This window comes from Akanthomyces muscarius, chromosome 2 (genome assembly GCF_028009165.1).
Source record: "Akanthomyces muscarius strain Ve6 chromosome 2, whole genome shotgun sequence".
Classification (NCBI taxonomy): domain Eukaryota; kingdom Fungi; phylum Ascomycota; class Sordariomycetes; order Hypocreales; family Cordycipitaceae; genus Akanthomyces; species Akanthomyces muscarius.
Window position 1 is genome coordinate 153,439 of NC_079242.1, and position 26,321 is coordinate 179,759.

A 26,321-nucleotide genomic window follows, 5' to 3' on the forward strand; every position below is an offset into this window, starting at 1 on the left:
AATACGCTTCACACATGGCATCTTTCCTAATGCATCGCGTTGCGCGTCGAGCCATCACAGGTCAGTACATTACAATTCTAAATACCAGGACTAGAGTCCGCTCATGACCAGCACTAAGCAATCTCATCTGTAATACAGGGTCACATTTCTTAGTACCTTGTATCACAGTCTCTTCCCCATCATTGTTCGCACAACCCGAAAAGAGCATAGCGCAGTCGAACATATCTGTTGCATCTACGAGATGGGTTACGACCTCATCAAACAAACCGATCGAGTCTGTAAATTCGGGAAAAGAGGATTCATCTGCCGCTGAGTATGCGCTGTACGTTTCGTGGTATCCATTCAAGCTCGAGTATATGCTAATACATGCAGGACGACGCTCGACGCACTGGTCAACTGGGGACGTCAATCGTCGCTGTGGCCCCTCACGTTTGCTCTGGCGTGCTGTGGTATTGAGATGATGCATGCATCTATGCCAAGATATGATCAAGACCGGCTCGGACTCATCTTTCGGGCTTCTCCACGGCAAGCAGACGTCATGATTGTTGCGGGCACCGTCACAAACAAGATGGCATCGGCGGTAAGGCAATGTTACGACCAGATGCCTGACCCGAAGTGGGTCATTAGCATGGGCAGCTGCGCCAACGGTGGAGGATACTACCACTACAGCTACTCTGTTCTGAGAGGTGTTGATCGCATATTGCCCGTGGACGTCTATGTTCCTGGATGTCCTCCAACATCTGAAGCATTATTGCAGGGCGTATTCTTGCTGCAAGCCAAGATGCGGCGAACCAAGGTTACTCGCATGTGGTATCGAAGATAGGATGTTGGTTCAAGACTTGTTTTGCGATACGTCACATATTCGTACTCTTTTTTACCAACAGTCATCTCTATAATCTAGCCAAATGAACTGCTTTGCACAAAATCGAAATCTGCACAAAAGAAAAATGGTAAATTCCGTAATGACCTTTTGATCCTAGTCAGAATTCATTTGTAGCAAACGTAGAGACGCGTTGGAGTCAGCCTAGTTGGTTCATAATAGATTCGAACCCCTGACGTGATCACTGGATCGGCAGTCGCCATCAAGGAAAGAGCGCATAAGGAGTACTAACAACCAGTAAGTTGGTGCCCAGCAGAGTCCAAACGAGTTGCGTCCAGTGCTGAAGAAGTTTCTAGCTAGTCACAGCGCATGGCTTAGGGATCGGAGAATTGTTATCAAAGTTGAAGGCTGAGAAAACAATAATCGCTTATGTACAAAATAAAGGTAGGCCGCTCCCATTACAGCCTTTGAAAACTCCAATTTATTGAAGAGTAACCGTAAGTGTGCAAGGCAATTAGCAGAGCCCGCGACGGCAGCGGCCGACAGGGCAACTGCAAGTATTGTTTCCAAGAGAATCATGATGCCAATGATTAGCTTCCAGACTATCATGCGAGTGAAGAAAATGAATTTTTTCTCGTCGCTAGATCTACTTATACTATTATTTCACGGCCCCGAACCCATCTAGGACAGTCTCAGCCTGACAACAAACAAGCCATGATTAGCTGAGACCACTCAGAGCTGCGCCGCTTTTCGGTGCCTTTGGTACTGCAGAAAAAGAATACTGGGTAGAACAAAAATCAGGCTTGCAATCAGACTGTCGCATTTGTTCATAAATGTCGAAGTTGGCGCTACAGCTGCCGAGTGACTCATTCAAATTACTTACGCCAAAGAGTGCACAAATAGACAACCAATAGTCCCCGAGAAACAAGTCAAAAGCGGCATATAGAAACTCCGCCCCATCCAACCCCAAGCCTAGCCGTCAGCAACGCCTGCGGGGCTGCTCTCAATGCTTGCCGTTGTGCTCCAGATGCTTCGAAGCATCGCTGTCATCCACAGGCGCCCCTGTTGTCCTACTCAGATGACGCATAAGCCCTTCGTTACCAGATTCAAACTCGGCATGGCCCTTGTGAATCCTGAGTAAGCTGTCGCGCATCAAAAACTCATAGTACCCAGTCGCAACAAGAGTCGCAGGAATGCTGACCAGGATACTGATTGGTGAGTAAGTCATGTACGTAAACGCCTCTTTCCCAAAGAAAATCGCGGCAACTATGCGCGTTCCCAAGTCACGAGCCATGTTCGTGCTAATAGTAACGTCTGCAAAGCCCCATACCATGGTTGCATAGGCACAGCCAATAACGAATGGGGCGCTTGCTGGCGAGATGAAGGGGTTGGTCGGGTCGATGGCGGCCCAAATGACGAAGGCGAGGAACGCATCAACAAAGAACTCGGTCATGAACAAAAAGCCATGGTTTGTCTGGTTTGGGTTGGGGAAAGAACAAAGGATACTAGCCGGTGCACCATTTGCAACCAATGGCTTGCCTGCGGCGATGAGCTCTGCTTTCATTTCCTGAATTTCCGGCCAGTACATGCCCATAACCAGCAATCCCGCTATGAAGGCGCCGAATATTTGACTGATGATATATTGCGGTACCTTTTTCAGAGGAAAGCCCTGCCAGAACCAGAAAGCGATGGTGATGCACGGATTGAAGTGTCCACCAGACGTGGGCGCGCAGCAAATAATGGCGAACGCAATGCCGAAGCCAAATGCCCAACCAATCTGGAAGAGGCTGCCGAAGGCCGCCACTCCGACCGGGTTCGAAAGATTCAGGGTGAAGCCGGCCACGGCGGCGATGCCGGGGAACACATAGAAGAAGACGCCCGTGGCCTCGGCCAAGCACTCGCGCACCCATCGAGGGCGCGCGCGCTCAAACTCGAGACGACGCTGCGACACGGGCTTCGGAGGGACAACGTGACGCGAGACATGTTTCTGGATCGCATCGGTGACACCAAGCTCTACTGCAGGGCACACACGCATCAGTACAGATACCATCAACCGGGGCGACCATGGGCACAGCACTCACAGTCATGGGTGTGGAGACGAGTAAGGTCGGGAGAAGACATTGTTTGCTGGCCAGCTCTCTGCGAGGTGTGACTGAGACAAGGGCCGGAAGTCGCGGCTGTGAAACAAACATAAAAATTAGGTTCTTGGAGGGGAAACCCTGCATATATACTGGTTTGGCTGGGGCTATTCCATTCCCGGAGACTTGGTTTTGTCCGCACCCGAGCGCTGGAGCGTCCAACAACCGTTCGAAAACCGAAATCGCGGCAAATAGTTGCCGGTTCGAGACCAGTTCTATTGATGCGCGGGGCGGAGGCTCTACTGAGTTATCCACTCGAGCCACAAAGAGTGTGGTTGGAGGCTCTGTCAACTCCCGCGTTTCTTTGGGAAGTGGCCGGGCTGACCGCCCGCACTTGCAGCAAAACGCTCCTTGATGCTACAGAGGGGGCCAGCGGGCGTAGGGGGCGGAGGCAATTGGGGAACATTAAAACAGGCTCAGTCTGAACTATTTGCGGGGGAGTGGTCAGTGAGACGCGCTGCAGTTTCTGGGGTAAAGGCTAATGCTATAACTGGCATTACCGCCTGAGGATCTGGCTACATATGTGGAGGGCGACGTGGTTACCATCAGACCAGGACAGGGTCTTTGGACCAATAGCGATTCAATATCGGTCGCTCTCGGCCGAGGCTCTTCCTGGGGGCTGCGTTTTCCCCGGTCATCGGAGATGGATTAATCTCATCTTTTTGCGGCAACCTGGTTTACCCCAAATTGTGGCTTGCGCACCGGGCAAGAGGCGGCTGCGAGTCAGCCTTCACATTCGTCGGTTTGACACGCCACGCCGGACATTTGGGAAAGTGGCGGTTATAAATTCCGTCTGTCAATGACGACGCAAACTCTCATCGGTTAGCAAGCTCGGGAATTGAGCTTTGTATGTCTGCTTTGCGTAGCAAAGCACCATGAATGACAGCGGGATGGAGACGAGTGCGGGGGGCCGGGACACACCCTCCCCCACAGCAGACTACTGATCTCTAGCATCAATCAGCCGCTGGGTTTGGTGACTTGCCCGGGGCGAAGTGGAGCGTTCAGTCCGCAAGTCTCTCAAGGGAAGTCCTGTTTCCGTGCTTTCCCCCTCATGGCATTATCATCACTAGCTACGTGGTCGCCCCTATCTGCTCAGTGGTCCTCAGCTATTTGGCGATATAGGCAGTCGAAATCCGACCACGAGCAGAAGTCATGATTATGCCGTCCACTTGATTCACTATAGCCAGCCTCATCGCCCCCCCTTTCCCGTGCCAAGAAGAGGCTTGGTGAAGAACTGCAGCCACCCGAGATTCGCCAACAAACACAAGGGACCGTCTCGTGTCAAACCCGCCCGCCAAGAGTATTTTTACGGAGGCGCACAGTATTTTCCGGTGGGAGGTTTTACACCCAGAAAATGTTGTGAGACAAGGCCCCGCGTGACACTACCCTATACCCTTACCAAGATCTATAATACCCGATGCAAATGGACCGCTTCTATCACGGCGTCTCAATAAATCAAAAGCTTGGCAGCGCAGCGATATTTATTGTTTTTCCGTGTGCAATGTTACGATGCGCTGCAATAATTGTTAATAAGCAGCTATAACCATGGAGAACTATTAAACAATGCAAATCACAACTTGGAACGAAAGCCCACTTTGAAACCTCCTTCTCTTTTCGGAAGGAGGACTAAATGGCCCGGGGGTATTAACTAACTGGTCATTTGAAGGTTTGCGCGCCCTCATGACCTGCGCTACCAGTGGACAGCTTGCCGGGCCTGAGCCAGTTGACCCTAGCTAGTAAATAGTGCACAGTAGGGAAAAGTTGGCCTTTCTCGACGAAAAATTTCGGACCGAGCCCCTGTTCTTATCCGCCTCAGGAGTATCGCCCCTGATTAGCAGCGGGAGCGGCCCCCGACGGAGTGAGGTGCCATGGCTGGTGCTCGATGCTCGGAAATGAGGACGCGTGCCGATGCGCGACGCGCTCAAGTTTAATTAGACCGGATTTAGTTGGTGCAGCCAGGGACTGTTTCTATTTCACTATTTACGAGTCAAACGGACGAAAATGCGACCTCGAGAGAACAGCGAAATACATCTCGGTAATCTGCCCGCCGCATTCAAGCGGACACAGGTTGGTACCGTGACCATGGACAAAATTTCCACGTGATGGGAGCAACGGCACCTCCTTCACTATCAGGGTGGTATTCGCACGTCGCGTGCGAAGTATCATGATCGACGGAAGGATGCGCAGTGCAACCCTGCTCACTGCGCGTAGTGGCACGCCAATCTGCCGCTGGCGATGAGACAGTGCAAGACTGCCTGTAGAGAGGCATTCTGTATTACTAGCTGCACTCTTGCATACTAGCATTGCTTCGACGCAATGCCCGGCTCTCCCAGTGCGTATATTAACTCGTGCATCCCCGTGCTTTCGCTGCATGCTTCTTCAGGACCGCACTTGCATTCTTGATTCGCAAGACGCTGCCCCGTTGAAGATATGGCGCCTGCACTCAAATTCCTAGCCCTGTCCTTGCCAGTCGTCGCGCGAGCGGCCGCAACATCTCGCGACGTCCACTATGACCCCATCGACTATGTCGACCAGCTGATTGGCTCCAGCAACGGTGGCAACGTCTTCCCTGGCGCCACCGTGCCCTACGGCATGGCCAAGGCTGTTGCCGACACTGACAGCGGCAGCAACCAGGGTGGCTTCACCCTCGACGGCTCGCCCGTCACGGGCTTCAGCGTTCTGCACGACTCTGGCACCGGAGGCTCTCCCTCTCTCGGCAATTTTCCATTATTTCCGTACGCCTCCTGCAAGAATAATGATGTCGATCTGTGCGATTTCCCGAAGAAGACGCGCGCACAGCATGGCACGTTCAAGAACGACAGTGTCGTCGCCACGCCTGGCTACTTTGGCATCACGCTCGATAGCGGCCCGAAGGTGGAGATGACGGCCACCCATCACGCAGCGCTTTTCAAGTTCACCTTTAACGGCGCCAAGGATGGCGACAAGCCTCTCATTTTACAGGATTTGACCGACTTGTCCAACTCGCGCCAGGATAACGGCACAATCTCCGTGGACCCCCAGACGGGCCGTATCAAGGGTAACGCCGTCTTTGTTGCTAGTTTCTCTCAGGGCATGTACAAGGCCTACTTTTGCACCGACTTCAAGGGGCCCAAGATTGCCGACTCAGGCATCTTTGCTGATAGCCGCGCGAGTACCAAAGTCCACGATCTCAAGATCTCGCGCTCCATCAACGGCTACCCTCTGCCCGGCGGTGCCTTTGTCCGCTTCGCGGACAACCACACACCCGTCTATGCGCGTGTGGGTGTCAGTCTCATCAGTGAGGACCAGGCGTGCTCCAATGCCGAGAATGAAATTCCCAATTTTGACTTCAACAAGCATTCTCGGGAAGCCAGAGATGCATGGAAGTCTAAGCTGATCAACATCAAGGTTGAGACCGAAGGCGTCGACGAGTCCTTTGTGAAGAACTTCTACTCTGGAATCTACCGCACCATGGTCAACCCTCAGAACTACACTGGCGAGAATCCTCTGTGGAACGATGGCGAGCCTTACTTCGACTCATTTTACTGTATTTGGGATCTATTCCGCTCTCAATTGCCTTTCCTCACCATTCTCGACCCTTCTGCCGTGTCGCAGATGATCCGCTCTCTTATTTCTACTTACGAAAATGATGGCTGGCTGCCCGACTGTCGCATGAGTCTCAGTCGCGGATACACGCAAGGTGGTTCAAATGCCGATAATGTCTTGGCCGATGCATATCTCAAGGGCCTCGAGGGCGGCATCGATTGGGCTAAGGGCTATGAGGCTGTGAAGAAGGACGCCGAAGTCGAGCCATTCGACTGGTGCTGCCACGGACGAGGTGGAATCGATTCCTGGAAAGAGCTCGGCTACATCCCCGTACAAGACTTTGACTACAAGGGTTTCGGCACTCTCACTCGCAGCCTCAGCCGTACGCTCGAGTACGCTTACAATGATTTTGCCATTTCTCAGATTGCCGGTCGGATGGGTAAGAAGGATGAGCAGCAAAAGTACCTCTCCTCCAGCCGCAACTGGGAGAACTTGTACCGTGCGGAGCAAAAGTCGTCGTTTGAGAATGGTACCGATACCGGCTTCTCTGGCTTCTTTCAACCCAAGTACCTAAACCAGACTTGGGGATACCAGGATCCGCTCAAGTGCAGCAACCTGGACAGCAAGAGCGTCTGCTCGCTCCAAAATAGTGGCCCCGAAACCTTTGAGAGCAGCATCTGGGAGTACGGATTGTAAGTAAAAATTCATGCCAACCGAAACAACAAATACTGATTCCTATTCTAGCTTTGTTCCGCACGACCAAGCTCTCCTTGTTACTCTCTATGGTGGCCCCGATGCCTTCTGTCGCCGACTTGACTATCTACATGACCAGGGCATCACTTACATCGGAAATGAGCCTGCCTTCCTCACCGTTTTCCAGTATCACTATGCCGGCCGTCCTGCCCTGTCTGCCAAGCGCAGCCACTTCTACATTCCCCGATTTTTCCAGCCAACGCCTGCCGGTCTTCCCGGAAACGACGACAGCGGCGCGATGGGCTCCTTTGTCGCCTTCAGCATGATGGGGCTGTTCCCCAACCCCGGACAGGACGTCTACCTCATCACACCTCCATATTTCAGCAGCGTCTCCATCAAGCATCCTATCACAGGAAAGACGGCCAAGATTCGCAACGTCAACTTTGACGCCTCGTACAACGACATTTACATTCAGAGCGCGACACTTGACGGCAAACCCTACACGAAGAACTGGATTGACCACTCTTTCTTTACGGAAGGCAAAGAGCTTGTCCTGACGCTCGGAAAGAACGAGAGCAGTTGGGGCACCGCCGTGGGCGACCTGCCCCCTAGCTTGGGCCGGTACTCTGGCTACAACCAAACTTACTCCAAGAGATGGTCTGTCCCAGGAGGTGCACAGCTGTACCCGCCTTCCATGTAAATACACAATACGGCTGACTGGCATTTTATTAGTAATTTAAATTTGATACTATCTACTTCGACAACCTGCTCTTCATTTGTGAACCCCGCTATCAATTCTTTAGCCTTGGACCGTTGTCCTTTCAGCACAGGACTAGGGCGAGAACAAGTGTAGTGACCATGAACAGCGCCCGTGGAAGCTGCATTGTGAGGGCCGATGAATTGGGCGACATTGTTGCTGTGGGCGAAGTAGCGGTGCCGCTTTCACTACCTGAAGTGGTGGAGCCACGCTTCACGCACTCTGCATCAGCGCTCCGGGGAGATGGCTGAATCAATGACCGTAGGCGAGCCGGGGACTCTACTTGCTTCCAGGGCTTAATCATTGCGCCTTTGGCAATAAATCTCGCTTGAAGATCCTCAAGTAAATCCTGTCGCGATGCGAGCAGGCGCAGCATGTCAGGCATGACCGGATTGTCGCACTGCGCACGCCTCGGTCGCTCCAACTGAACATCTCTCTTACTAAATGTCGCGCCAGGCTTGATCTTATGGCAGTTATCCTGGCTGCGACCGGCACGGAGCTGGCAGATTTCCCGATCCTTGCAGTCTTCGTCGCACTTCTTCTTGATCCAGCCGCGACTCTTGCGAGATACATACTCGTCGAATAGAGTTGTGTTGCTTTCGAATGCTGAGGTGACATTGTGCCAGAAAGATGGCGTCAGATCAGCCTCCGCCGCGACGGGTGGAGAGAGCAGCGCGCCATACGTCTCTTTGGCAGAGTAGTATTTCTTCCAAACAGGTCCGGACTTTTGGAACTCTGGGTCGTCCATATCGGCCATATATGTAACGGAATCGAGAATGGCAAATGTATCGGGGTCGACGTCGTACACGCGGAAAGCGGGCATGCCAGAAGTCGGCACGAGAGATGGACAGATGTAGGACATGGCAGTGGCGTGTGATGAGTCGCGCTTCGAGTAGTCCGAGTAGCTGACCTCGAAATGGTCGTCGTGGGTGTGGCCAAAGAACAGGCCACGAATGGTTGTCGAGTACCGTTGAACAACCTGGTCGAAGTAGTTGGCGTAGTCGGTCAGCGCATCGGAGGTGCCCATGGGCATGTGACCAATGATGTACACATTTTCCCCAGCCTTCTCCGCCTTGTCGAGTTCCTTCACCAGCCATGCTAGCTGACCATTGGGATCCTGCAGCATCTTTTGTTGATAAACGGCAAAGTTGAATCGATAATACATGTTGGTGTTCAGGGAAATGACCCGCAAGTTGCCGTTGGGGTACTTAGTAGAGTAAGCACCAATGTCCAGAACTTCCTGTTTGGCGGCGTCTCCAATCCATGACGCCCATTTCTTTGCTATGGCATCGTATACCCACTGAGATGCGTTTCCAACCGACTTGGGCTCGAAGATGTTGACGGGATGCACTTCGTGATTGCCGATGGTGCCGTACACTAGCTTGAAGCTGTCGTTCATCTTGTTGTAGGCGTCGTCAACTACAGCGGTGTTAGTACAGAGTTTCCATTCGTCCTCTTTCGTCGTCGGCTTACTCTCATTGAGATTATAAGGCTTGCTGGTATTAGAAAGCATATGGTCAACAATGTCACCAGTGAAAATGGTAAATGCTTGATCCGGAAACATTTTCTCGATCGCGTTGTACATGCTCAGCTCGAGCGACTCAGGGACGCCGCAATTGTGGTCGCCGTAAGGTCCAGCAGGGGATTTTGTATTGCCTGGCTCATCATCTTTGGTAAACGGTCTAATTGATTAATGTTAAGTTTTCCCTTGCAATGATTCTTGGAAGAAAGGTGCTTGTTACATACCTGCAGCAGATTGCCTTCTTGCACTCAGTGCTGGAGCCCGTCACGTAGAGTGGATCGACATGAATGTCGCTGTAATGAACGACTTTCAGAGGCTTCTTATTGCTGGGAGCAGGGGCCGGTGCATCACAATATGGCTTCGACGGAAAAGGAACTGTCCACTCCTGAACTTTTGGGTAGTCGCAGACGCCGAGAAATGTGATGCAGAATTGAATAGCAGCCGTGGAGTTGGGCTCTACGTTCCGAGCCAGCTCGGCCAGCGCTGGAACCTCGCGCTCGACAGTACCAGCACAGAATTCCTCATCGTAGGACTGTTGCACAATCAGAATGACGAAATTAATCAACAAGGAGACAATGCATTACAGTGCTTGCCAAACACAATGTTTTCCCGACCGAAACAAGTGGCTCGTCGCTGTCCTCAACCAGTCCTTTGATGACACTGATGAGATTCTGGCAGAACGGTTAAAAGACAGCGTCGGACTTCGATAAATAGACAACTGACCTGGCAAGAATCACAAGTTTTGACCTCAAACATGTCTCTAGTCTCCAACGCCCAAGTGCCTGCCTCCAGTGACCTCTGGAGCATTGCGTGCTTGCTTATTAGCTGCTGGGCACGCGCTAGAAACGCGCATTGAAAAGCTAGGGCAACGAGGCCCAAAAAGCGAACGAGGGCCATTTTGCGCGAATGTTCTGATTCCTCTCAAGACCAACCCTGGAAAATAGAAGTGAAGTCGTTACCTTGAAGTACTTGTCGCTGAACAGAAAGCACCCCATTGCCATTACCGCGCACCGAGCAGAGACTCCTCACGGACGAATTGTCTTGGAAAGATTGGTACGCGGCGTCCATACGAGCAAGGGCCCTTTACGTCCGACGAGGGAGCTCGCAGCTGCGGGGGAATAATTGTGTGGCGGCCCCGTCAGCTCTAACTATTACTAGGGTCAGAAAGCTGAAGGAGTGACATTGGGAACTGAGAGCCCCTGTCCATACTCCGCATTCTGCTATCAACTTTAGTATCCGCTTCGTAAGCGTTCGAAACGGCGATTGGTAGCGGATACCTTTCACTGACCCACGTGTGGGCGAGCGGAGACAGTCTCGTATGGTTCTAGTCCAGTTCTTCAATCTTGCTCAGCCCTTCGGCCTCTTCCCTAGCCCGGCGGCCGCTAGGTGTCTAATGAAAGGGGCGGGGCGCGGGGGGCAAGGGGGGGGATAATGGAGCTGGGAATGAATTCGCAACACTGCTGGAAAGAAACGATCTCCGGGGAGATGGCAGCCCCATAGCGCTATATGGGGTGACGGCAATCCGTCGCAGACAGCTACTTATGCAATACATGGTCAAGAAAGGACTTTGGAAAACGGCACTTGATGACACAATCCAAAACGAATTTACTGCGATCGATAATATGAGAGAAGCTTGGAACCGCCACATCGCAGCAAGTGAATGAAAACTATATATTAGAAGGTAAATATAAGACTAGATCGTACATTTTGCTCGTAACAGGGGCATTTGCCAAGGAGACAAAGTTGAAAGATCGTACTAGACATAAACGTGAAGAAACTACGTTTACATGACAAGAGCAGCGATGGCAAGAGCCAGAGCACCAGCCGGAGCCATCATGTTGGCGCCGTTGGTAACAACGGGAGGAGCGTTACCGTTGCTACCGGATCCAGAGCCAGAGCCAGAGCCAGAGCCGGAGCCAGAGCCGGAGCCAGAGCCAGAGCCAGAGCCGGAGCCAGAGCCAGAGCCAGAGCCAGAGCCAGAGCCAGAGCCAGAGCCAGAGCCAGAGCCAGAGCCAGAGCCAGAGCCAGAGCCAGAGCCAGAGCCAGAGCCAGAGCCAGAGCCAGAGCCAGAGCCAGAGCCAGAGCCAGAGCCGCTGCCATTGCCAGAGCCGGAGCCAGAGCCGGAGCCGCTGCCATTGCCGTTGCCATTGCCGTTGCCGTTGCCACCGCCGTTACCGTTGCCACTACCAGGGCAAGTCTTGCAGTCGCTGCCGCCGCCGCTGGTGGTAGTAGGAGAGGGGGTAGTGCAGATGGTAGTGACCGTAACATCACCGCCAGTAGTAGTAGTACTGGTGCCGTTGTTCCAGTGAGAGCTGGTAGTCACACCAGTGGTGGTGGAAGTGCTAGAAGAAGTAGTACCAGTGGACGAAGTCGTGCCAGTGGACGAAGTCGTGCCAGTGGACGAAGTCGTGCCAGTGGACGAAGTCGTGCCAGTGGACGAAGTCGTGCCAGTGGACGAAGTGGTAGCGGACGAAGTGGTAGCGGACGAAGTGGTAGCGGACGAGGTGGTCGAGGTAGCGCTCGTGGTAGAAGAAGAAGTGGTAGGGTTGGCATCGTTGCAGACTGCGTACGCATCCACAGACTTTTGCAGAACTTCCCTCACTAGACCAGCCAGAGCCTCAGCTGCTTCCTTGCCATCCGCGCCAACACGACCAGTGATGGTGTCAATGAGACCAGTGGAAGCAGTGTAGATTGTCCGAGTCTGCTCTTGAACCATAGAACAGTAGTTGCCCTTCTCGACATCGGGCTTGCGAGCAGTCAAGTTATCGACCAGCACACCCGAGTCCGTCCAGAGCTGGGTTGCGAACCCGGAAATGGCAACAACGCCATTAATGTCGAGAGGGTCACCAGGGGTTGAATCAATGAGAGTCTTGCTGTCTTGAACATGCTTGATCAAAGTATCGGCAGCAGCAACAACGGGCTTGATGTCACCGTTGAAGGCCTTGACAGCCTCGTTCAGGGCGAGGGTGTCTTGATCTGCCTGATCAATCGAACCGGAAATAACATCGACAAGTGTAGCAGCAGCAAATGAGTGGCCAGCCAAAGTGGCCATAGAAATGATATTGGAGAACTTCATTTTGATCGGCAAGCACTGAAGGTGAGGGGTTTAACGAAGGTCAAAAGGGTTGGAAACGAGTGAATGTAAGGAGGAGAAAGACTGATGAGGAGTTGCAGGGGAAACTTGAGTAGGATGTATGAGAATTTATTATGCAACCTGCCATCTTAAGCGCGGGGCGAGATGGCTCACAAGCTACCGAGGCGAAAACTATAAATTACCTGACAACTTCTAGCGCGCCATACTATAGCCAGTAGCTGGCTTGGACAATCAGGCTGCGTGATGAAATGAGCATTTGGCTTATGGATACGAGCACCAATAGACAAGTGAGAAATACAATAGCCACACATGAGCTGGCGACGCCACATTACAAGTAGCAGATGAACTAAAAAGAGCCTTGCAGAATACTTGCAGAAATGGGTGCACCAATGAGGCGTCAATACGGGCCGGAGATGCCAGCCCATTTCGGAAATGCCCGACGTAACCAATGCTGCACCTCTCTAGCACAACTCTGACTGGAGAACGATAGTCGGCGCGGGGTAGCTTGGGTTCGGGTTGACCGTGAAAACAACAGATCTACTCCGCCCCGATCGAGACCCTGATGAGCGACAACGGGCGAGAAACGGGACGATCACTTTGTCAAACATAGGAGTAGAATGCACACTATCAACTGCACTTAATTATTGAGGACTGAATCTGGGACAGGCAGTGAGATCAAGCTGCTATCGCTGCCTTTGTTTGTTTACCATGTGGTGCGGCAGCCCCGACTGAAATTTGTACAATGCAAGCTGCAAGCCATGGCCTGTCATTTGCCGTTAGGCCCATATCCCGCCAAGTAAAAATAGAGACTAACTAATACGGAGCCACCCACCAACTCCTGGCGCGGTGGATGCAGCGCCACGCCGAGACTGGGCATTTCAATTTTAACCGTGGCCGAGATTTGCCTCTGAATCCTACCTCTCCACTTGCCGCTGTTTGTCTTGTGCCAGCCCTCGGTTGTCTACCCCATTTGGGTCCACACCATACTCACTATTGACGCCACCAACTTACACGACGCTGCACGCTTGCTGTATTTGGCCGTCGCAGGTCCATTTCCACCAGCCGGTCGTTGTCATAGAATGTAGCCATGTTCGCCGCGGTGGTTCGCGTGGGAACCGCAGAAGGCAAGGTCCAGGGCTGGTCAGACGACGGATGACTGCCCCCGATGAGCGAGCGCCCCCTAGGGCGGAAAGTGACCAAGTCCGCGATGGTTCGAAAAAAAGAGACAAAAGCATCCACAGTCGTTTCGGGGCCGTTACCCGCAACAGAATTCACCAAACCCATTCGTGCCAATTTTCAGTCGTGCCTACCCCCATATATCCCCGCAATGGCTCTCCATCTGGAGTAATGTGCCTGGGTCGATTGCACATCTACCCCCCGAGGTCAAGTGAACTGTCAGCATTGACCTAGTGAAATTGTTCGCTCTGCTCGACCTCCCTATTTTGGAAGGACCGATTTCGCATTACGCTGCCGTTTGACAATTGCAAGTCGGGGGAATTGTTTCTTCTTCTCCGTGCCAGTGTGGCACAAAACTACACTTTGAGGACTCGGCAGAGGTAAGCGTACGACTGCATCACTCACAGGCATAAAAAAAAGCGAGACCGTTTCGCCTCAACTGCGGGTAAAATGAGTAGGGTGATACTGGTTTAGAAACTTCTCTCAGCCTCGAGTCAATAGTGCGCGCTATCTTGTTTTTGGTAGCTGCTTGATCAGATGTTTCATTCGGCAGTTTGAACAAGATGGCTGGATCCGGTACGTCCATACAGTGCCCTCCATGCAGACCCAAGCGAATTAGTGGTGTCTGTATCTCTAACTGGCATACTTGGCCAATCAAAATGAACGTGGGGTTGCACTGTACCATGTTTTCCAATTGAACTCCGATGGCGCAAACACTACTTGGGCCAAGTCCCGTTACCTAGCAAAGCTTGGAAGGCTCACTCCATTCTTTGACGTGAAGCAGAATGCGGGGTAATGTCAGCCTTTACTATCACGTAGCGATATTATGTCGTTTATACCTGTATAGCTTCGTGTGGCGTGAGAATACTAAGGAACTGAGCCTCGGAAGCACATGGAAATTGAGACCCGTGAGAAGCAGTGTGTTGCCGTGTAGGATTCAAAAGATATAAAAACCCCCAAAAGTCTCCCAGTCCTACGACTGAAAGTTCTTACAGACAAATCACTCATCACAGTCTTCATACTTTCAACCCATCCTTCTTCTTTCTTAACGCTCCACGTTCTTCACCATGAAGTTCTCTGCTCAAATTGCCGTTGCCTGCCTCAGCGCTGGTGCTTTGGCTCATGTCGCACCCCGCGCTCTTTCCGATTTCCAGCAGGTCCTCACCACTGTACAAACCGATGTCGATAATCTTGACTCGGCCATTAACGCATTCACCGGCAATACTGCGCCAGTGCAATCGGCCGCCACCACCCTCGTCAACGACATCAACAGCGGCAACAGCCAGCTCTCTGGCCAGCCCGTCTTGAGTCTTGCTGACACCTTCACTCTCAACAACCAGGTCACCTCTTTCAAAAACCACGCCAAGACTCTGGTCACTGACATCAAGGCCAAGCGCCCTACTGTCATTTCTACTGGCAACTGTGGGCTTGTTCGGGACAACGTCAATGCCATCAACACCGCCGCTGGGGCCCTGATCCAGACTATCGTTGCCAAAGCCAATCCTTCGGCCAAGAGCATTGCTGAAGGTCAAGCCAAGGACATCCAAGCCATTCTTGACGATGGCAAGGCTTACTACACCACTGCCAACTGCCCTTAAGGCTTGCGGCATTGCTTCAATCACTGGGAGGCTGCTTTATGAAAAAGACCGGCTCTTTTGTACTCATCGGGGCACGATGGAGACGCGAGCTTTGCAAACTGCCTCAGTATAGCTACGTTGGATGACAGCTGAATAAACCGTTAAAGTAAAGATCGCTCAGTTCTCTCACTTTTTTTGATAAAAGAGACACATCCGACATGGCATTGTAGTTTTCTTACTGCCTCAATCTTCGGGCTGCTCCAGTGTAGTCTATTCTTCGGAATGGCCCCGTCAGTGACCTGTAGTCTGACTGTGAAGCAAGAGAGATAGTTGATGGAAAAGTGGTTTACACACATCATTGCGCTTAGCGCTTACTATGGTCACCATAAAAGCGATTACGAAACTTGATAGAAACCTTGTAAGGGAAACCATTATGAGATTTACTAGCTATTTTGACGTAGTCGAAGTAAACTATGACTACGGCCAAGCGAGGCTAGTAAAAACACCATAAAATCTTGCTTTGTCGTTGACTCCCTTTCACGTAAAGCGTGGCGAGTCTGGATTTAGTCTTCGCGGAGACAGTTTTCGCTAGAACTATGTTGTAGGACTCAGCCGGAAGTGCCTCTTTCCTGACATCATGGCACCTCGGGGAACCTTCTATGCGGCTCTTATGCGGGATCAAGTGGTCCAGGTTGTCGGCAACCTGTTTGCCCGGAGAATTATAGATGGAAAGACATCCAATAGAGTCGGGCTAGTCTAGGGCTAGCTGTACGTAGAGAGTATCGGCTCCATTTTGGAAACTAGTATTGATCAAATCAAACTAGCCGCGCAGAAATGCTGTTGGTGGCGAGATTCCAGCCGGCGACCTCGTCATTAATAAATTGGACAGTGCTCCTGAATGTAGCTAGGTCGCGCTGCTGTGTAGTAGCGATTGTACCGGCATCAAAGACGACAGCTTACATGAGCTTGATGACGAAGCAAGTCGTGACAACTGGAGTACGGGTGAATATTTGTATCGACAGAAAATGTGTAAAGTTCGGCACTACAGGAGTACTTTAATATGTTGTGTCTAGGCCGGGCGATGAAAGAAAGAAAGAAAGAAAGAAAAAACAAAGCTCAGCAATTGGAAACTGGTAAATTGAGTCACGTGAGTTTAGTAAAGAATATTGAATTTAAGTCGTTCTAACTAGCACTGACATGTCTCTGTCAGGAGTGGTTTACGACACAATACTAGACGCTTCTCACAGCTAGTAAGATTCCTATGATACTCGCGACTGAACAAAAGCTGGACAATATTCTATCAGACCGCATTACCATCGCAACTCAGAGTGTTATACTGGTCAAGGATCTTGCCCATCATATCGTCGCTGAGACTTTTGGCCAGCGGCTTGAGTTCACTCGGAATCTTCCGCGAGACGGAGGTGAAGAATATGGTACCGAAAGTGAAAGCGCGGAGCAGAGGAAGTATGGTAGCACGACATTCGCTAGACTTCTGGACGACCTCTCGCCGCTCCGCCAAGTGGCCCATTGCGATGTAAATCTCCGACTTGAGCGTGTAGAAGTCCACAAGCAGTGTTCTCGCCTCATCCAGAGTCAGGACCGGCTGGTTTTTAATCGTGGAGATGGCTTGCCTGAAGAACTGCTGAGTCGTATTCAGCTGATTTGCGACACCAATGATGGCGTTGTCAACCGCAACAAAATCAGCTGTGGCATTCCTCAAGTAGGCTTGGAATAGGGAGAGGTCGCGTTTCTGTAGATTCTTGGCGCCAACGGTGGCGGTCAGCGCAACTAGAACGAGTTGAATGAAAGACTTCATAATAAACGGAGATAAAGATGTGTCTGGATAATAATATATTGAAGAAAGAGTAAGAGGTGCGGATCCAGTTTTGCATAGCTGGCTAGCAGACCAGCTGTTTAAATATATTCGCGGCCATAGCCGTCGCATGCTGCCGAGAGCGAAAAAAAGGTTTACGAGAATCAATATCGCATAGAAGGAGTCAAGATGTCTATCTGCCTATAAAGCTGCATCTAGTGCTGCATGGCGTTGCGTCTGCTTATTGGGGAGGGGTAGATCCAGCACCCACATCATCACAACTGTTCTGGTGGCCACGCTCAATCTGGCTTGTACTTGCACCTATCACTTTACCAAGCGGTGCATTAATCTTGAAACATGGCTCACAATGGTTGCTAGACTATATTTTTGTATTTTCCTTTTTTTTTTTAAGGTTTTGAATGGGAATTAACCGCTTGTATTGGTCATTGTAGATGAACGTCTGCCGGAGTTGGCGCGCACCGGCGCGCCGTGCAGACGCAGCAATTCAGACGTAGTGCTACCATTGGCGCTAACACAGTTTCCGCCCAGAAGAAGCATTACCGGATGCAGGTCGCGGCCCGCTAGATTATTCCTATGGTGACATTTTCTACTGCAGTTGTGGCTTACCAACCCTGTCCAGACCTTTCGACAGGTGGCGCTGGCGCTGGTGCTGCGGGAGCATTCAAGCCGCCATGCAAAGTCACAGCATCATCTCGTTGTTGCGGGACGAAACAGTACACCGAACCGGAGGGAGATGCAGCAAACCGACGAACAGCGAACACTGCTAAAAAAAAAGTACTGATGACGGGTTTGACACAGTTCTGCGGGGTGTTGGCCGTCCTCTCTGCAGCTTACACAGCATTAGTTGCATTAAAGGCAAGTAATGTGATTCACTTGACTGAAATACCAGTCAAGCTACAGCTTGGGAGATTTCGAGCGCTTGCAAGTCAGAATCAGAACCAACACTAGCCATTAATCTGCTTACAGGACTCATCTGCCATGCTCACAATCCAGCTCCTCGAGCCTGGGGCGCTGCTGCAATTTCTTGGTCGCGGTGGGGGTGCTGGCCACTTCAAGCAAAAGATCACATGCAACCGAGGATTTTGAAGACCATATTTTCGATAATGTAATAGCTCAGTAAATCCTACAACATTGCAGGAGGTGGCGTTGGCTGTCAAGTCCACGATGCACAACGCTAGCGGCGCGCCTGTTAGGCTTGTGAACTAAGCTACCACCACCAAGATAAGATGGCCGCAGCTTAAAGCAAGTGTTGACGTTATAGCATAGATTCTCATCTGAGTTCGAGCTAAGATACATCCAATCGCATTCATGATGGTAGTCCCAGACACTCGGGGGTGACAAACTCACCATCTGGGACCTCTTCCGGCCGGTGGTAGATGGCGGAGGAAATGGCGGGGGTGGCCGAGCGAAACGGCGCGGGGGACTTGAACCGCCACAGCGGAGCAGAGAATCTTTGATGGCTGGAAGCGAGGAAATTGCTCCTCGAAATGACTGTAGTTGCCTAGTTGCCTAGTGTCCTAGCTTGTATGCAACAACAACGCCACCCGTAAGACTGTCGCTAATTCGGGCTTTGGCACGGGCAACAAGGCTGTGGGTTGCGGGGCCGCCAGCGCCAGGACATGTTAACCTAAGCGTGGCTACCATCGAGACCAGCAATTGACCAGATTAAAAAGTTCACTACACTGTTGGCAGGAGGATCGGGCCAACCCTCTCGCCGCTTTTCCCGTTAGCCACACTCTTTCTCCTTGCCTTCGCGGCCAACCAGGCGCTTTCAACTCAGCGTGCTGCAGCTCAATTTTCGAGCCGTCCACCCCCACCGTGTTATGCTTCGGGTCTGTAATCTGTAATCTGTAGCACGCGAGCCTTTGGCGGAGGCTATGCTTGGTCCCCCCATTCCTTCCGGCCTACCTTAAGTTAGTGCCTACGGCGCGAGTGAGTTGGGCCGGCGAGCAACCCACTCAGCCGGAGGATGCTACTCTTCTCACCTAGCGTGCTCACTAACACGCTGCGACAAACTCCCGTCGCAGTGTCTGGCTTTGGAACAGTCCGGTCTTTCGTCCAATATCTCTCCTTCAGCTTGTTAGAGATAGAAGAGATGATCAAGGCACCGAGGTTCCACTCGCCATCAGCGCCAAGCTCCCCGAAACTCTTCACCTTTTAGAGGCGCATTGGTGTAAAAAGCGCATTCGCTAATGACAGTGGAACTAATGTTCTTCTTGGGGACAGTATTACATTACATAGCTAATATCAGATGAAAAGACAGAGGCTCACTATCCCTCCCACAGCTAATCACATTACTGAGATGCTATAATGAAGGCTAGAGGCGCTGGAAGCATACACTGGAGGTGGCGCTACAGGCCCTGAAGGTGCTAGAGGTGGCGCTGTAAGCACAACGTTTTATTAGGTACTGCTGACCTCTGATGGCTGTGTCTGCCATTCCTCCTGCGATTTGAGTGCTGCATGACGTTGAACGCGATTTGACATTTAGAGGCACAGTAATAAACGAGCCTATCAGGGAAATATGCTTTGTATCCGGCCGAACAACAGCTGGAAAACAAGAGCTACTGGGGGAACCTAGAACTGTTATCTGGTTCTTTCTACTACTTGGTACGATTATTCTATTATTTTCACTATGGGTCTTGGTCCTAGCGAGTTAAACATGGCCTTCGGCATTTTTGCTTCCATATTTCAATCATTCATATTTCATAGATCAATTTTGCACGCAACCATGTTCTCTGAAAAGAACACCGTGATGAACAGACATGGCCATCGTCTATTTGCTTCATTCACCGGGTTGATGGCTAACCACAAGCGCTGTGCTCGACGATCGGATCCGTTTGCCCTCGTTCTCAAGCACCTTCTCAATACGGCAGCTGTCGCCGGGTTTCTGAAGAGACTTTGCGACCTGGCTCGCTTTTATGCCCCAGACCACGCTGGGGTAGGCTGCATCTGGATTCCTCATGGTCAGCAAGACTTTGGCGGCTTTGGCGAGGCCTACGAACTTCATATGAAACTACTCTCGTCGACGTCGTTTGCGGCAACCGGATCTCGGAAAAAGGCGGGATTGTCGAGAGTGAGTCAAGTTTGAGCGAGGCCATTATCCGTATTTTCAACCCGCCCGACTCCGCTCGCGGCACAGGTCACAACTATCTCATTTTTCGTTTTTCCATGCCCAATACCATTTGTGCCGTGAATTTAGGAGAGAGCCCCAGAAACTCGAACCGTGCTGCTTTCGTCTCCGATGGCGGTCTCTCCTGCCGGCAAGTAAACCCGGATGTGACCAATATTAGCCCAGCTGCAAAGCCAGTTCACGTCCTCGAAGAAATTCATGTATTCTTCTCTGAAATAGTGATCGTTGGTAATGAGAAACGATGAGGGAGACAGCGCAAGATTATCATTGGGCGTAGTGATCAAGGGATGCCACACCGTGCGTACATGTGTCACAGCGTCCGAGCCGATCTGTGATGGAAAACTTCCACCACAGAGTGGCATTTTGGTAATCGCCCAATAAAACCCTGCTAAGAACGGTTGGGTTGCGGTAGGTGGTTAATCACCAGAATGCAAATGGCTGTTCCCGGTGTTGAGGCGGGATCATCCTCAATATCCATGCCGTGAGTTAGAAAGGCTTTTCGAAACCATCAAGCCGGAGATGGCGCGTCACCAAGGTCTGTAGCGTGCAGAAGCGACTGGTGTAAATACGTGGTGCGAGAATAGGTGGGACTTCGTAACCTGGTAATATAGCAAATGTCACCTTTTGGATCGATCGTCTCCAATGAACCTTGTGGTCTGCGAAATGATTTCAGGTCGTTGAAGGTATCCAAAATAGGCTACCATGAGAGCCGGGTACCTGAGTGGGCTTCTCCAATCGTAAATATGAGACCCGACGCCTCATAATAGTGCATGCCCTCGCATTTGGGCGTATCCTGATTGATGTTAAAGTCTGAGCCGCTGTCCACTAGTGTGTCTCAAATCCTTCTGAAAATGTTAAAGACAACAGCCAGCTTGGGCAACAGTGGAGAGACAGCCATACTACTCTGATAAGGAAGCAAGAAGTATAAGACTTTAACAAGAATAGAGACGTAGCGACGCACAGCTTTAAACAACAACTATATTTACCAACTATATTTGCAATATGCATTGTAAAGGGCGGCAGCAAACCCGGGTTTCGAGACAACTCTGCTTAACAAGACACCGATAAGCTCTTGCGACACCATAGAATGACGCGCAGGGGTATAGATCCTCGGTTACAACAAAACCGGCGACCTCTCATCCGGCAGTTGCTCTGGGTACTGCAGTGTACGCGTCGCCTTGGACCATGACGCAGCACAAATCGCCAAATGGAGATAATGAGAGACAATTAGCTTTCATCAAACTCTATCAGACAACCTATTTCGTACAAATGCAATACAGGAGCGCCTGCTGGGCAGGATATTGGATCTAGCACGAGCAAGAGATATCTCTTACCCTTTGTTTAGCTTGGCCTATAGCAGGGACCGTCAGGAGCACTATGGCCTCATATTTATGGCTTACGCAGAGTCAAACATGTCTTAACTGGTGATCATCTCTCAGTTTCCAATATAGTTCAGGTCTCGCTTGCTTGGTCAATGGCAATTCGGATCTTGTCCATGTATGATCCGGTCTGTCACAAGAGCAGCATTTAATGTGGTCAATAGTAGGTATACCCTTTCTCGGATTTAACTACCGAGCACCACACTGTTTTGGTAGAGAGTCTCGACCCAGTTGCTCTTTCATAATGTTTTCGGTATTGCGATGTAGTCTCTCCTTGAATCTAAGAGTTTGTCCAAAGGCAAAAATGGTATTTTGCGTTTGAGAAATGCCGCTTAAAACGTCGTCCAGTTGCAGCGTCAGTAAGTCCAGCCCTAGGCCAAAGCTGCGTCAGTTTGTCTTCGAAGCGTGCTGCGGCTAACATGTCAATCACCATAAAGTGAAAAGTAGTGATGAGCGGCGACAAGCCGTAATATTCTGAATATTCGCCATTATATTCAACCAGTCAACCAAGATTGCGAGCAAATCGCAGCAGAGATACAGGTGCGGACATGCTTGATGCTTGGGTTGACTTACACGGGGCCTGATCACTTAACGTTAACTAGCGGCTCTCAGGCGACACGTACCGCGGCTGCTTTCATACGATACCTGCTCACACATATAGAGAGTAATATGTTCTTGGGATACCTTATGCGTCTTCCGTAACTTTCTCTGGCTTTCCTGTCTCCGCCGTTTTGCTCACAGTTGGTGGAGTGGAACGCGTTCCGTGGAACGCGGGTGCTCAACAGTCGAGCCCTCCGTGCAAGCCGTGGAATGGTCCTTATAAATCCGGCCGCAGTCGGTAGAGGAATACGAATGGTTGGGAAGACGAATAACGACTTGATTGATCACTTTCTACAATTTAAACAAACTTCAATCAGTAATCCTTTATATCATGTCTGGATTCTCTGCCAAATTGCTACAGGGCAAGGTTGGCATCGTTACTGGCGCCGGCTCGCCGTACGGCATCGGTCGATCACTGGTACTCGGCCTAGCTGCTGCTGGCGCCCGCGCCGTGTATGCAACCGACCTGATGACCAAGCACATTGCTTCCCTACGCGACGAGGTCAAGAAGAGCGGCTCGTCCTGCGAGGTGCGTGAGCATGTGCTGGATGTAACCGATGAAGCGCAGACGATCGAAGTCCTCAAGAAGATTATTGCTGATTATGGCCGCCTCGACTTTTACTTTGCCAATGCCGGTGTTGGCCTGTACAAGTGCGCCGCGTCCCAGCATCCCTACACCACTGGCACGACCACTAACACGAGAGACTTAGGCCTCTGCCCGAGACTGATACCAGCTATTATGATAAGATGATCAATATCATGCAGCGCTCATTTTTCCTCGCAATCAGATACGGTGGCCAGGCAATGAGCAACATTTGTGCCGAAAAGCCTGCTCCTGGCGGGTCGATCATTGTCACCAGCTCAATGGCGGGTGCATCTGGTGGTGTTTCTGACATCTCGTACTGTAAGCGCTAAAGCACAGAACCGATCAATCACAATATTTCCAGTGCATTTCCCGACTGATCTTTCCCCGTTTTGGCAGCCAGTGCCAAGGCTGCTGTTTCCGGTATGGCAAAACCTGGCGCAGTCCAGCTCTCGTCGACAAATGTTCGTGTCAACGCTATCGCGCCGGGGTTTGTTCGCTCGTCTATTGTCTCATCGAGCGCCGGCTTCGACACCAGCAGGGACGATAAGCCATACGAGAAGAAAGACGCCGCGAGCGCCTTCGATCGTACGATGGGCCGATTTGCCTCTGAGAAGCACTACTATTCTCGAATTTTGGAGCCCGAAGAGATTGCCAACATTGGCGTGTTCCTGGCGTCAGATCTAGCCGCTTCTATCAACGGGGAGAATATTATGGCAGACAGTGGTAGAATTGCAGCGGGCAGCAACTATAATGAGCCTATGCCGCGCATGACACCTCTCCAGCCATAGATATCCCAACGAGCTACCACATTGGTGTATTTACTCAGAAGACTGCGAATTGTAAATTGGATCTCACTTTGTTAGCACGCGACAGAAAAGGTACAAAGTGATATGAGCTCGTAAGGCTGTGTGTTACTGTCTATCCCAGGGCTACAAAAGATAATCATTTAAAACCAAGAACAACGCTTTCAATCTGGATGCAATAGAGGTATAAAATCAAATGACGAATTAGAGGTGCTTATCGTCGCTGGTTCATAGGGTATGACTCGTGGTTCTCAGGGTAAGAGTTGCCGCGGGTACGGTCGTAGCCGCGACCGTTGGAGTGACCGTAGCCGTTATTGTAGCCGTCACGGGCGTTGCGGCCGGGGCCGAACTGGTTGTAGGCTTCACGGGCAAGACCAACGGGGCCGTGCGACCGACCACCCTGATAGTTGGGGCGGTACTGTGTCGGGGGCTGCTGGTAGCCGGGACCAGTGGCGTAGGTCTTGCTACCACTGTCGTTGCGGTTGAACTTGGAGGACGAGTAGTCGCGAGCAGCGATGGTGAAGGCGGCGAAAGTGGCCTTGAGAACATCAAAGGGGTTGATCATGCTGAAAAATGCACGGAGACCAAGGAAACCTCCCTGGTAAGAAGTAGGAGCCCAGGTTTGGTTCTCACCACGCTCAGCGCCACGGGCAACCAGTGACTCAAGCTTGTAGGGTCCCACAGGGTAGGCCCAGAATACAACGAAAGAGATGGGAACCATTTCCAAGCAGCTGAGAAGCGAAGGGATGCCATAGTGCAGATCAGAGTAGGTGAGGGTGTCAGTCTCCTTAAGAACGTGGGTGCTCTGAAGAATCCAGAAGAGAATCTGCTGCAGGAAAGCCAGGCCGACAACGAGTTTAATGGCGACGAGCTTATGGATGGGCTTGAGGTTGGGCATGTGCGTTTTGAGCTGGATAGCGACGAGCAGAACAGCAGCAATGGCCATACCAGAGGAGATTGTGATGACGATGCTGAGCCAAAGCTTGGCGAAGTTGGTCTTGCTCTCAAACTGGCAATAGACGCCAGCAACCTGCGTGATGATGGTGGCAATGGCGACACCAAGGGAGATGAGGGGATACTGGAAGATCATGAAGGAGCGTTGCTTTCGAAAACTTGTTAGCGCTTGCGAGTCGTCGCAAAGATCACAGGGTAATAGCTTACAGCGAACCACTTGACACCGTCCTGGACAACACCACCCTCGGCCTTTTTGTCCTTGATCTCAATCTGGGAAAAGAAGCCATCGCGACCCTCATCATGGGGGGAAATGTATTCGCAAAGAAGCATAAAGTAGGAGGCGAGGCATAGTGCCTGGATGAGCTCGAGGATCGGGTCGAGGTAGACTTGGGCCTGGGGGAAGCAGATGCACAGGAGGTTGACGATGGCGTAGAGGGGCACCAGCGAAATGACCCTCATAACCCTGTAGCGGAGAAAAAGCAGGACAAGGTCAGCAAAAGAGATAACATTATCGAGGGCTAGTTTGGCGCGCAGCGAGCTCTGCGTGATGGGCGGGAGTCGCAAGGGGGCTGCTTACTTGATCTGCTGACGGGGCACCGACAGGTGAGTGGCATGCCGCCACATGTGGATGAAGCTGACTAGACAGGCCAGAGCGGTGCAAGCACCTGCAAGGATACGGTTGAATTCCTGAAATGTGAGACCGGCGAGGAAGGTCTTGTTGGCACCTGTAAAGAAGAAGAAAAAGTTCAGCCATTGCGGTCTTCTTTCGCCAAGCCGTCGCCGTCGCTGGGTGAAGCCTTACGCGCTGTGAGGTTGTGCGTGGGGCACGAATCGCCATCGTCGTCGTCGCCGATACCGAACATTGTGAAGTAGTTGTGAGTGGCTCGGGTTAAATGCCAAGGGAAGACGCTTGCGAAGAGAAGAAAAGAGCTCAGGTTGTTGTTGTCAGAGTCAATACAGTATGGCAAACAAAAAAAAACAATCCAGGGACGAGCTCACAGCGAACCGCTACCTCTTATATCTTTGCTTATGCGGCCGGCGAAGCTGTCCCAATCGGGTAACCAATATGTCGAGACATGCATCTCACAAAGCGGTTGGCAGGCTGCGACTAAGACAGGGCCCTGCCACAGCCACGCCAGCCTGGCTCATCGACGTCAGCCTTTGCGGTCGCTGGTTCCACCTGTGAGATTGGACTCGCGCCCGCACTCGCCCAATGCAGCCCAACTAGGATACGCTCTTCTGCGGTGACAGCAGATCTTTCCCGTTGGACGCTGGGGCTCTTCCCCTGGACCCAATGTGGCTCGGCGCAGCGACGCTCTCACGATAGGCAGTTGCCGCTCGTCCAAGTGAGGCTACGAGGCGTCTACATGATGTGCAAATCTTTTGCGAAGAGTAATTCGCTCAACGCGGAGGAGCTAGACAAACTCTGCGACTATTGAAGCGTCACATTCATTACAGGGAAAAATTGATTGATTGCGCAAGCCTTTTCTGAATCCCGTTCCGGCTGCGCCCATGCTGCAACCCCACCGCTCATACCCGATCCACGCGATCCAAGAGGTACATCTCCAGACTCGTGTCTTGTACGCGCCCAGGGGGGAGAGATGGCCCTCTGCTCCCTCCCCGACAAATCAGCGGGCTGTGTTCTGCAGCTAGAGCGTGGGACGGGATTTGAGAAACGTTTTGGAGGTGATCCAAGCACATGCACATACGCGGCCTGTTTAAACTAGCCCGGG

The 26,321-nt window shown here is 51.5% G+C and overlaps 9 protein-coding genes across 9 annotated transcripts; 4 read left to right on the forward strand and 5 right to left on the reverse strand.

The window, feature by feature from the left end:
* Positions 1–14: 14 nt before the first annotated feature.
* Positions 15–823, forward strand: LMH87_003148 (uncharacterized protein; the record flags this gene model as incomplete). The annotated part of the gene is made up of 3 exons (XM_056202632.1): positions 15–60; positions 139–322; positions 373–823. 3 exons carry the CDS (start codon positions 15–17, stop codon positions 821–823), a joined length of 681 nt encoding a protein of 226 aa, XP_056047928.1.
* Positions 824–1,823: 1,000 nt separating this feature from the next.
* On the reverse strand, positions 1,824–2,941 carry LMH87_003149 (uncharacterized protein; the record flags this gene model as incomplete). The annotated part of the gene is made up of 2 exons (XM_056202644.1): positions 1,824–2,836; positions 2,902–2,941. 2 exons carry the CDS (start codon positions 2,939–2,941, stop codon positions 1,824–1,826), a joined length of 1,053 nt encoding a protein of 350 aa, XP_056047929.1.
* A 2,447-nt stretch (positions 2,942–5,388) lies between these two features.
* Positions 5,389–7,916, forward strand: LMH87_003150 (uncharacterized protein; the record flags this gene model as incomplete). Its single annotated transcript, XM_056202655.1, has 3 exons — positions 5,389–7,175; positions 7,228–7,847; positions 7,909–7,916. 3 exons carry the CDS (start codon positions 5,389–5,391, stop codon positions 7,914–7,916), a joined length of 2,415 nt encoding a protein of 804 aa, XP_056047930.1.
* An 81-nt stretch (positions 7,917–7,997) lies between these two features.
* Positions 7,998–10,352, reverse strand: LMH87_003151 (uncharacterized protein; the record flags this gene model as incomplete). The annotated part of the gene is made up of 5 exons (XM_056202667.1): positions 7,998–9,352; positions 9,407–9,615; positions 9,680–9,987; positions 10,040–10,126; positions 10,179–10,352. The coding sequence occupies 5 exons, from the start codon at positions 10,350–10,352 to the stop codon at positions 7,998–8,000; spliced, it is 2,133 nt and encodes a 710-aa protein (XP_056047931.1).
* An 886-nt stretch (positions 10,353–11,238) lies between these two features.
* Positions 11,239–12,531, reverse strand: LMH87_003152 (uncharacterized protein; the record flags this gene model as incomplete). The annotated part of the gene is made up of 1 exon (XM_056202679.1): positions 11,239–12,531. One exon carries the CDS (start codon positions 12,529–12,531, stop codon positions 11,239–11,241), a length of 1,293 nt encoding a protein of 430 aa, XP_056047932.1.
* A 2,261-nt stretch (positions 12,532–14,792) lies between these two features.
* LMH87_003153 (uncharacterized protein) lies at positions 14,793–15,323 on the forward strand (the record flags this gene model as incomplete). The annotated part of the gene is made up of 1 exon (XM_056202691.1): positions 14,793–15,323. The coding sequence occupies one exon, from the start codon at positions 14,793–14,795 to the stop codon at positions 15,321–15,323; it is 531 nt and encodes a 176-aa protein (XP_056047933.1).
* Positions 15,324–16,602: 1,279 nt separating this feature from the next.
* LMH87_003154 (uncharacterized protein) lies at positions 16,603–17,118 on the reverse strand (the record flags this gene model as incomplete). The annotated part of the gene is made up of 1 exon (XM_056202703.1): positions 16,603–17,118. One exon carries the CDS (start codon positions 17,116–17,118, stop codon positions 16,603–16,605), a length of 516 nt encoding a protein of 171 aa, XP_056047934.1.
* A 5,458-nt stretch (positions 17,119–22,576) lies between these two features.
* On the forward strand, positions 22,577–23,619 carry LMH87_003155 (uncharacterized protein; the record flags this gene model as incomplete). The annotated part of the gene is made up of 3 exons (XM_056202716.1): positions 22,577–22,896; positions 22,956–23,149; positions 23,228–23,619. 3 exons carry the CDS (start codon positions 22,577–22,579, stop codon positions 23,617–23,619), a joined length of 906 nt encoding a protein of 301 aa, XP_056047935.1.
* Positions 23,620–23,848: 229 nt separating this feature from the next.
* Positions 23,849–25,451, reverse strand: LMH87_003156 (uncharacterized protein; the record flags this gene model as incomplete). The annotated part of the gene is made up of 4 exons (XM_056202727.1): positions 23,849–24,736; positions 24,796–25,051; positions 25,166–25,313; positions 25,391–25,451. 4 exons carry the CDS (start codon positions 25,449–25,451, stop codon positions 23,849–23,851), a joined length of 1,353 nt encoding a protein of 450 aa, XP_056047936.1.
* Positions 25,452–26,321: the final 870 nt, after the last annotated feature.